The sequence below is a fragment of the Nelumbo nucifera genome, chromosome 3 (assembly GCF_055504915.1).
Source record: "Nelumbo nucifera cultivar China Antique chromosome 3, China Antique-T2T, whole genome shotgun sequence".
Lineage (NCBI taxonomy): Eukaryota > Viridiplantae > Streptophyta > Magnoliopsida > Proteales > Nelumbonaceae > Nelumbo > Nelumbo nucifera.
The window spans coordinates 65,488,098-65,499,825 of NC_142651.1; the positions used below are offsets into that span (position 1 = coordinate 65,488,098).

At 36.9% G+C, this 11,728-nt stretch overlaps 1 protein-coding gene across 1 annotated transcript; it reads left to right on the forward strand.

The window, feature by feature from the left end:
* Positions 1 to 6,831: 6,831 nt before the first annotated feature.
* On the forward strand, positions 6,832 to 10,448 carry LOC104587311 (transcription factor bHLH62-like). Its single transcript, XM_010244862.3, has 8 exons — positions 6,832 to 8,540; positions 8,622 to 8,855; positions 8,946 to 9,011; positions 9,118 to 9,186; positions 9,284 to 9,355; positions 9,458 to 9,682; positions 9,766 to 9,862; positions 9,972 to 10,448. The coding sequence occupies exons 1-8, from the start codon at positions 7,545 to 7,547 to the stop codon at positions 10,007 to 10,009; spliced, it is 1,797 nt and encodes a 598-aa protein (XP_010243164.1). The 5' UTR covers positions 6,832 to 7,544; the 3' UTR covers positions 10,010 to 10,448.
* Positions 10,449 to 11,728: the final 1,280 nt, after the last annotated feature.

Here is an 11,728-nt window from a genome sequence, read left to right on the forward strand (position 1 = left end):
AAGGTTAGGTTTGTGTAGTTGAAAACACGTCGGAGCTGAAAGTGATTTGGGTTCAATAATGGCCTATTGACAAGGGCAGGACTGGATGACATCAATAAAACAGGGAGAGAAATATTAATGGAGGGAAAAGCAATTATAATATCTATTTTTATTGAAATAACACCACAAATAAATAGGAACTCTTTGGCATGAAAACATAGACTCTCAATATATTTTTAAGCCCCTTGTTCTACTCTGTATGGTTATGTTGAATGAAATGAGCCTGAGGGCTTTTATACCATACAATAAATAAATAAACAAATAAAAATTCAAGGAAACAACAAAACCCTAAAATTTTGATTTGACTTGGCTAGATTTACAAGGCTAATTTTGGGAGTGCTTAAGTGTTATTCAAATAAGCAATGTTTGAAATAAGTGTTTTTTCACCAAATGCTCATAAGCGCTTATTAGAATAATCACTTATTTTTAAACACTTAATAAGCACCTAACTTTCAAACAAAACACTTAGCTACCAAACTCTGCCCAAGTCTTCTGAGTTTATCTAGTTTATTACAATATTCAGTAAGTCAAGTAGAAAACAATTGATGAATAGATTTGGAGCTATCAATACATGTACTACTTCTAACCTAATGGCAACCTAGCTAATATAAAATATAATAAACAATTCTAAAATAATATTAAAACATATATATATATATATATATATATATATATATATATATATATATATATCAGTATCATAAAATGCACCTTTAACTGTAAATGCTCCACTACAAGTAATTTTGTTTTGCACCCACCCGCATGCCACAGGTGCAAGTTCAACATTATAGAGAGCTCCTGTTACAACATTTGTAGATATGGAGGTGCATTCCATCGTTCCAGTAGGCTGTGTTTGAATGCGGTGGAAAAATCCATCATGTAAAAGTTAATAGATGAAAAAATTCATCATGTAAAAGTCCATCAATTTAAAACTATCTAGACCGTTTGGGAATTTGTAAGTAAGAATGGATATAAAAGTATATCGATTTTATCGATGTATCCTAAAAATGCTTTTATAAAAGTGTTTTTATAAAATTATTTTCATAAAAGTGTTTTTATAAAAGTACTTTTGTAAAAGTGCTTTCATAAAAGTACTTTCATAAAAGTGCTTTTATAAAAATACTTTCATAAAAGTGCTTTTATAAAAGTACTTTCTTAAAAGTGCTTTCATAAAAGTGCTTTTATAAAAGTACTTTCATAAAAGTGCTTTTATAAAAGTACTTTCTTAAAAATACTTCCATAAAAGTGATTTTATAAAAGTACTTTTATAAAAGTGTTTTCATAAAAGTGAATACTTTTATGTAAAAGTACTTTTATAAAAGTGTTTTCATAAAAGTGAGTACTTTTATATAAAAGTACTTTCATAAAAGTGCTTTCGTACAAATACTTTTGTAAAAGTGCTTTCGCAAAAGTAAACATATATGGCATCAGTTTTGCAGGCAGAGTTTCCTCAAAAAATGAAATGAGGAAGATGGAACATGATTATATTTTCATTTTAAAAAGAATGTGGCCCTTAACAAGAATTTTGTAACCAAATACTTTGATGCTATTTATTCTTGCCCATTCTTATATAAAATGAGCAAGAATTAAATGAATAAGATCCAAAACAATGAACCAAACATATCCTAAATTTCTAGGGTGAATCATCCCTATTATTGATATGATTCAAGTTGAAACTTAATTATGTCACCAGGTTGAATTTTGAGATAACTCTGAAAGTCCTTCACTATGAATGTGAGGCAATATTGCTTGGAAAACTGAAGTCATTTTCGTGCAAATTGAGCAATTTGCATTGTTAGGTCCATTGCAATATCCTCTCAGTATTGGGACCCACCATTTTAGCATGATTGCTTCCCAGTCATTTTCAAAGGGACAGATTTCCCGAGGCTTAATTTCAGAAGCCTGTGAATCCGATTGACTTTTATTTTGTTCCAGCTATTTCTGTGGATGCCCTTCTCTCTCTCTCTATATATAATACTTTTATCTATTAAATTACTCATATGGTACATACCATAGAAATGTGTTACTTCTTCTTGTTGCAACTCTTCCATGATTTTCTCCAATGTCCTGCCTTCTGTACTACAGCAGCCGCATAACGACGCTTGTGATTCATATGTTACACAAGATCGATCCTTTTCAACCTCATATATGTGGTGGGGATAATAAAGCCAATCACATCTCAGTGTACGGAGGAGAATCTTTGTCAAACAATCCTTGAGCTCTTCATCCATATCTTTGCTAGCTGCATTATAGAGCAAGCAAAAACAAAATACAATAATAAATTCTTTAGTAATTAAATTGGAAACACAAATAATCAATACTAAGAGACACTCCCCACAGCCACAGGTATCTTTATATCAAAGTCGATCTACGAATAATCTGGGCTCTATCTTACTAATCTTCTTTCCCCTTTCTGTGGGCAATTGGTTTCTCAGATGGTGAATAATGGATGAATATAATTCTAGTTTTACCCTATGAAAGTACAATTAATTTATCCAGGCAAAGAGGACACCTAGGAACCACTGGTTTCACGGCGATAATTCTGTGAGCATGTGAAGGAAATCGATCAGATGATTTTGGCAAGGGAATTGTCAATAATAAGGCATTACGAAATACATTGCATGATTGTTGCCATCTGGTCAAAAGAAGTTAGGGAATACATCCCCTCACATTGTTAGAATGTTTGTCTGCTGCTCTTAATCCTTACTGGCAATAGGGCTTGAAACATGCATGACATTGTCAATCATTCTTGCCAAGATTTCTTCAAATGTCTCTCCGATTCTCACACATTCATATCAATATTATTATAAAAAAAATTATGCCTAATTTCTTATTAACAAGCTTACACTGTAATTCATGTCAGATCAATTTCCATTAAGGCTCCATTCGCTTTTCAGTAAATTACAGGAAACATTTACCCATGTAAGTGTATTTATCAATGTTCTTTTATTTACCATGCAAATAATATAATGACCATTTTAGCCATAAAAATTCTATTATCAAAATAAGCATTTCTATCCCATTCTAGATGGAAAAGTTAATTTACCCATCTAGGAGATGGGTATCCGAATAAGTGATACCCATGAAAATAAACTTTTATGATCCCTACATAAATGTAAAAAAAGAACATGGGTTTCTTGATCATTTTCTCCCTCTCAAAATCCTAAAAACGAACACCCCCTAATAGTTTAATGGTCTGCTACCATTGTTTGATGTATACATAAAAAATCTTCAAACTCAAGTCCTTAAATCAATAAGATATTATGTACATAATAAGATAAAGATGTCTGTACTAGTGTGGTCTATAATTGTAGATATATATGAGCGTACAAATAAATTGATTTCAAATATTGACCCTGTAAATTATTAAAAAAGGCCCACTTTTTTTATGGGCTTTATGCCCATAACCTTAGCAATATAATTAACCATTTTAAACAGTAAATTGTTACAGTTAAAGGCCAACAAAATGGAAAGGGAAAAGAGATCAATATTTGGTTTTCAATGACTTTTTCCCCAAAAATATTGTAATTTCTCAATAAAAAATGATAATAAAAGCTAAAATACAATCTATTGGCTCTTGTTTCATAATTGAGCTTCTTATTATTTAGTTTCTTATATTTCTAGATATGGTAGGCTCGGACAAAGACTTGTGGCCTAACATTAAGGATATCTGTACTCTGAAAAGGATCATTCGAATGGGGTCAATGTGTGGGAAACAGTTGAAGTTGAGGTGCACATTCTTCTATGACAAGCAAGAGGAATCCGAGAATCAATATGTTACAGTTAAAAGGTCCTTGCATTGTAGAAAAGGAACAAAAATGTGAACCTAATGACTTCCCATTTTAACAACAGAGTTTATCACTACTTCGGTTGTTTGGGCAAAAATGTGAACCTAATTTGGTCCCATTGGATTGGAACTAAGGCCCCATTTGGTTCGTAGGAATAGGGGACTAGAATCAAAATCAGAATGGATTATTTCGATTCTAGCTGTTTAATTGGATGGAAAGGAATCAGAGTCCCATTCCTATTCCTGCTCGAATGGCATTTCTCCATTTGAAGGAATGGCCATTCCCTCCCCCTCCTTTGGGAATGAAATCCCATTTCTACTGATTCTAATTTTTATTCTTATTCTTGTATGAATCAAACAGGCTATGGAATTAGATTCTAAAATATTTTGATTCCGATTCCAACTACGAATCAAACGGACCCTGAATTTATATAAGAGAGAATAATTAAATTCCAGAGAGATACCATTAATTTGCAACCAAATTAGCTCTTATAACTCTCTTATTATGAGGTCATGCATGATTTTAAATATGCAACATCATGAGGTTCATGAATTACACAAAATAGTAAAAACATCTTCTACATCATGACCCTAGCTGGATTTCCTATACTTAGTTTATTTTTGGGTAAAATGGATGTTCTTTAAATTTCTATCATGGTTCTCTAACAACTTTGATTCTTTTAGATTTAGCTGCACTTAGGGTGTCTTGGGCCTAATGCTCTCATTTCTCAACTTGCTCTTAGTCTTAGTTACTATTATATATGCTACAGTGATTACTAGGTTTGGAGAAAAGAAACACTAAGATAAACTTCAAAGATTCTAATTGTTTGATCTGAGGACTAATATTTTCTCAGCCATAAGGGTGGGTTTTTTATCCTTCATTTTTGTGATCTTCCCAAAGAATGTGATAGAAGAAATGAATGGTTAGGATCAAAACCTGATTTTGCTTCTCAGTTTTGGAGACCTAGTTCTGATATATTCAACCCCTTTTTTTCATTTCATAAAGGGTGTCTGGCAAGTAAACTAGAATAGCCCTTCTAATATTCATGTGCTCTACCATAAAAATAGAAAACTACATTATCATATATTTGATTGAAAAGGAGAAGGTCTTCAGGCTAACCCCCTAGCCTGCCTGAATGAGTTAGACTTAGACCCATTTCTCCCTGTCTTCCCTACTCTTAGACCAAGGCTAAAAGTGAAAGCAGAATAGCTACCATGAGCCCATGATAGCTCTATATGGACTGATGGATTGTCCCCTCCCTTTCTTTGAAAAAGTGATTATATAATGCTGCAGTAACCAAAAACTTAAAATTAACTTTGTATCCAAACAACCTTCTTCAACATTCATAGAAAGGATATATTTATTTTAGTTTTCCTTTTGGGTCTAAAATCATATAAAGTCATCAATTCTCTTTTTGTCTTAATGAGAAAGTTGTTGGAAATTAGGGACAATAACCTCAAATGCCTTCTCTTACTAGGGTTTGGTTCCTCCTATGTTAAGGCTTTTGCTTGACCCAAAAATTCCCCATCTGAACCTGGAGAGCTTAGGCTAAGAAAATTGAGCACTCCACCCTGTAGACATACCTAATCTATTAACCTGGTTAACAATAATTTCCTTTTAATCTCTTGTCAAACAAAAATTCCCAAGCATGAATTTTGGTACCCCTTTCCATTTGGTGGACATACCCTAACCTAAGTAACCTAATAAAGTTAATTTGACCAACAACCTAAATCTAGGTTAATAAATTGGACGATTGTGATCATCTGGTCGGTGCAACTCTTGGACTGTTCGGATGGTCCAGATCAATTCGGGTATTGATCCCTAGACAACACATTGAAAAGCCTAGTTTGGTAGCACCCCACTATTGTATTCTATCCAAGATTTGCAAATCTGTTCATGATCCTGGACCCCTGGCTGTATCCAATGGTGACAAGAGTAGACATTTTGTTGGGTCCACCCTACTACGGTGACATAGGCAACATGGTATTGTCTTTCATCAAGAAAATTGTTATTGTTTTTCTTCTCTTCTTCTGGTTGGCGAGGTGTGAATTTCTAGAGAGAGAGAAAGGGAAATTCATGAGAGATTGAGACTTTTTTGACCGCGATGTTAACCCGACCGGAGCCGGATTAACCGGACAGCGGACAGGATAAAATTGGATAGAATTTATTGCAATGATTGACTCGAGTTAAATTAATATGTATATATATATATATAAATTGAAGTATTTCAAAACTAACCCAACCAATAAAAAGTTGAATTTCGATGTACTTAGACGTTTTTACTAAAATCATCAATCCCTTTGTTTTGACTCCAATCATTGTGGGGCCCTCCATTTTTTAACCCTGGTAAGTGGTAATTAGTACTTAGTAGTTAACAAAAGCAGTAAAAAAGGTAAAATTTAAGATTGTTGATGCTAGAGATAATTAATCACTTGATTTGAGAGAACAGAAACCATTTGATTTGTGGGACCATGATGTCTCTCTTTGATTGATTCATGTCAACACGGTGATGATAGGAGGGAGGACCAAATTTGGTACCTTTAGTGATGATCAAATATTTTCTCCTAAAAAAGGAAAAATTATATAAAAACAAGCATAGACCCAACTAAGAAATTTACTCTGTGGCATGTGCACAGACACAGCAATCCAAAGGAACCTTCTATTAAAAATATGGAAAACGGCAGATTAAATATAGGATGAAAACTAAATTAGTAGGTAAGAGGACAAGAGAACCCCATCTTTTATCATTCATCTCAAACCTTTTTCTTTTATAATTTGTCACTCTTTGTCCCCCCCCCTCCCCCCTCTCTCTCTCTCTCTTGCACTCAGTCACCTAAAAATAGACAGAAAATAAAAGGAAAAAAAAAGAAAAATGTATCTCTCTTTTTCTATCTCTCTCCTCTTCATCTGCCATATACTAAGAAGTGGGCCTAGCAAAAAATTATAGGCGCAACGAAAAAAGTAAATAAAAATAAATAAATAAACCAGTCTCATCTCTCTCTCTGCATTAATCATTGATGATTCCCCATGTCAAACAGCTCAGTTTTGGGCCACTAGAGGGAAAGCTAAAACCCCACCACACCCATCAACCTTTATTCTCCATCTTTTTTCCCTTGAAGAAGAAGAGATCAAAGGAAGGAAGAAAAGCTTTCAAACCTACCTCTTTCTCTCTCTCTCTCTCTCAGCTTTCATCGCCGAGGGACTGTGATCACTGCGAAAGAGGGGACATTAGCTGGTTTGACGTTCAAGGCCCGGCACCACCCACCGCCGATTACGGAATTCTTACAGACGGAAACAAAGTGAAGAAATAGAAACTGTAGAATTAGTATTAAAAAGGTCAAACAAACAATTTCCTTTTCAGCCTACTTTCTTCTTCATCCCCATCCCCACATTTGCTCCTCTCTTCCTCTTTCTTTTTTCTGGTTTTTCCACAGCCTTTCTTCTGCTCTTACGGTCTTACCCACTTTGCTCACGCTCCCACAGAAGAACAATTAGACCACATTTTGTCAGGTCAACTCTGTTTCATCCTTGCTCATTTGTTTCTCAGAGTTTATACTTTTCTGCACAAACAAACCCATTTGGATGCCTGTCTGGCTAACCGGTGAAAACAATGATATAAGCTTTTGATTCTTCATCTGGGTCGTTAAATTTTAGGGAATTCTCGGCTCCTTTCTTTGGTCCTGCCTCCGTTTTTTGTATAATTTGGGTCAGTTTTTCATGGAGAAGGAGAAGCTCTTCATGAATTCAGGCAGCCCACCTCCCCTGAGCTATGCCGCCTCACCTTCATCGCCACCCCCAACCTGGCACTCCTCATCTTCTGGCATGGAGGTTCAAGTTGGAGAGCTGAATTGTTCTTCAGAGCAGATACCCAATTGCTACGTCAACCTCAATTGGGAGAATCCAATGGATCAGAACAGCGCATTTGAATCCGCCTTGAGATCGATGGTTTCTTCCCCTGCAGCGTCAAATGCCACCGTCCCTTCCGACCCCCTCGCCCTCAGAGAACTCATTGGGAGATTAGGGAACATGGGGAACTCCGGCGATATCTCGCCGTCGTCACAGACATTAGGAGGAAGTTCAGTTTCTTACACCGGGGGGAATAACAGTACCAACACTTCCTGTTACAGCACCCCATTGAATTCCCCACCTAAGCTTAATCTCTCCATGATGGATCATCAAATCAGGGGAAATTTACCCATTTTGGGGAATTCAATGCCAACCCATCCTGGTTTGGCCTCCTTCTTGGCTGATACTGGATTTGTCGAAAGGGCTGCCAGGTTCTCCTGCTTTGGCAGTGGGAGTTTCCGTGGACTACCAGGCCAATTCCGGTTCAATGAAAACGAACTCCCTTACAGACCAGCACCAAGGCTGGAAAATGGGAAGCTTTCAAGAGTCTCCAGCAGCCAGTCTCTCAAGGCTGCTGGATCCCATTTGGGTGGTGAAGAGAACAAAGATCCCTCCCTGCAGAACGGGGTGGAGACAGAACTGAGATCAGCCTCTGCATCAGCTTTGGCTTCAGACAGGAAATTCAGGAGATCCCCGGATGGAGAAGACATTGCAAATGCCCAGGAATTGTCGCCTTCAGATCAGATCCCAGGTGGAGATTCCAGCTTCAAAGGCTCCAACGATGCCAATGCTAGAAAAAGAAAAGCAGCTCCCAGAGGAAAAGCAAAGGAGCTCCCACTATCATCTCCCCATGGGAAGGATGCAAAGGTGTGAATTCTGTTCAAAATTCTCAAACCAGTCCCTTGATTCTTCCAGCAAAGTATGAATTCTCGAAATTCTCCCTTGCAGGCAGCAGCAGAGGAGGACCCTAATGCAAAGAAATGCAAATTAGCTGACAGCACTGACAATGAAAATAATTCAGTAAAGGAAAAGCCTGAACCAAGTGGGAGTACTAAAACTACAATGGGTGCAGATCAAAAAGAATCTAAAGAGACCCAAAAGCCTCCAGAGCCTCCAAAGGACTACATACATGTCAGAGCAAGAAGAGGCCAAGCTACAGACAGCCATAGTCTTGCCGAAAGGGTAAAATAATAAGCAATTCTCTGAGAATAATTTAACACTGACATTATCAACTTTATTAACCCGGCCGACCGCTACTTCCCTGCTTTACAGGTACGACGAGAGAAGATCAGTGAACGGATGAAATTCCTTCAAGATCTTGTACCAGGTTGCAATAAGGTGCAGAGAACATGTCAAGCTACAGTTCTTTTAGTACATACATTTAAGTCAAGCCTATTTGAAGAATGTATTTTGATTCTAACATGAACCTGAATTTCCACTGTAGGTTACTGGTAAAGCAACTATGCTAGATGAAATTATAAATTATGTTCAGTCTCTGCAGAGACAAGTTGAGGTAAATGAAGAATTAATAAACCTCCATTTTTTATCTCAGCTTCATGTTTTGAGTTGGGTCCTATCAAGTTAACATGTAAATCTTTCTTGATTTGCAGTTCCTGTCCATGAAGTTGGCCACTGTGAACCCCAGGATGGACTTCAACATGGAATCTCTACTTTCAAAGGATGTAAGTTGATAACTTGGGACAATTCCTAAGATTCTTATTCACCATTCTCCCTGGTTCCTGTCAACTGGGAAATTCTTGAACTGAGTTTTTGTGGAATTGCAGATACTTCAATCACGGGCTTCTTTACCACATACAGTTTATCCATTAGATTCCTCGGCTTCAACCTTCCCTTTTGGCCAACATACTCGGCAAGGACTACCCCTTCAAAGTGGTATTTCTAACGTCACAGATACACACTGCTCAGCGAACCCATTAGACGCAGCGCTTCGTCAAAACATTGGCATGCAATTACCCCCTGTTAATGGATTTGGAGAAAGTGCTCCTCAGGTACATAGATTTTGGCAGGTCACCCTTGACAAGTTTTATCTACTCTCTTCATCATCTCATTCTGCCTGTAAATTAATTTTCAGATTTCAACATTCTGGGAGGACGACCTCCAAAGTGTTGTTCAGATGGGTTTTGGACAAAACCAGAGCCAAACAGCATTCCATCCTCAAAATTTCCATGGTAAGATCAGAATAAATCCTTGGATATTCTTTTTCCAAAAGAACAACAAAACCAATGATGTGGCTTGCTCTTAATTTGTTAATCCTGATTTGAAATTGGTCCTTTGCAGGATCATTACCCACTGCCCACATGAAAATTGAGCTATGATAACCATTGATAGATCTTCAATTCCATCCAGGCCCCAGTGAATGAGGCATTTGTATATAAAAGATATGCTCATTCTGACTGGCCGCCAAGCGAGCTCCTGAACTGTTATTGATCAATAGGCCCGAGCAAGAGAACATTTTCCTTTTTTTTTCCTTCTCTTTCTCTCTCTTCTTTTATTTTTTTTTATCATTTCTGTAATTGATTCTTTCAGAGAATTCTTACAAGCATCCACTGTAAAATTGTAGAGCTAATTGCATCCTCTGGTGCAAAACATCGTAACACCAAATATGTGATGAACATGGAAGGGAAGATGGGTGGAAGAGGAGGAGGGAGGAGTTCTGACACCACCATCTGTCCAAGTCCAACCTTGTTGGGCACATTACCTTACCATTTAGAAATAGTAGTATTAATTCATTGAGGCTTTTTATGTGTCATTTAACCAATCTTCTGTTACTGTTATTGTTGCAGTTGGACAAAAGTTTAAAGTTCTTGAACATGGGTCCCCACTATTAAAACGCCATTGTTGCGTAATTTATAGAATAACTGCCAACAAAATACATTCCAACATCCTACCAATATCATCAGACACCAGACATCTCGTACATGATGGGTCCCACTTTTATGGTGTGCCCCAGTTAGTAAGATGTGCGGTGTCAGATCAAGTTGGTAGGGGTCTACAGTCTCTTAAGTCTAATTGATGATTAAGAAATTAAGATGTTGGGTTTTTTTTTTTTTTTTTTTTTGAGCTGGATTCAACCCTGAAATCCGGCATCAGCTGGACCATCTTTAGCATCTATACTTTTCAAAGTCCAACCAACGTTAGAAACTCTTGATCTGCTTGAACTGTAGAGGGGAATGAAGCACAGTAGAACTTTTCCTGTTTCTTTCTTGTGTTTTTTTTTTTTTTTTTTCTTTTCTGTTTTTATATGAGGAGGAACCAGAGAAGCCCAGGTTGGCAATGGTGAGGTTCTGACTAGGCCCATTGAATCTGAAAGCTTTACAATGGCATCTACTGTTAAAATATTCAGAAAGAAGAAATTTATAAATAACTAAATCAACGTAGTGGTGATCAGATATGGATAGATACTCTCAAGGATAGACTGACCCTTCCCCAGTGGATCTTTTATTATTGCTCTCCAAACTAATGTAATTAATTAACAGAATGATGCCTTTGGAAACGCTGTAGATTCAAAGTACAGAGAAGAACAAAACAAAAATTTTGTCTATATTATCTGTAACTTGATTCTATTTAGTGGAAGAATGTGAATGATGATTTGGTGTAAGATGAACCCAGTTTGGATAAGTTTCTGTCTCTCTCACATTTGATGCGCAACGTAATTAGATTATAATTACGCCTTACTATGAAGCTACAGGGAAAGCCACATCTCTGAAGTTGATGCTAGAGTTATACAAATCCTGAATTCTCTGTCCTAGGATGAAAGTTAATCTTCCGGGAGTAACTCCGGCCGGCCATGGTGGGTGATGGGTCCCATTGGCAGACTTGATGAGTTGATGGGAGAGATTGGTGGAGTATGGTTGTTTGTGAGTTATAATATGATGAATTAGGCTGGGGGTCCATTAACCAGGCTGTCACTGTTTCTCTTCTCATGCCTTTCACCTCAACAAGCATTTGCTTTAACTTTGGGTTGGTATGACCACCAACCATGGTCATCTACATGCTCTCCAACTGTAAGGGTGTTGGTGCAGTTCAAAGTTTCT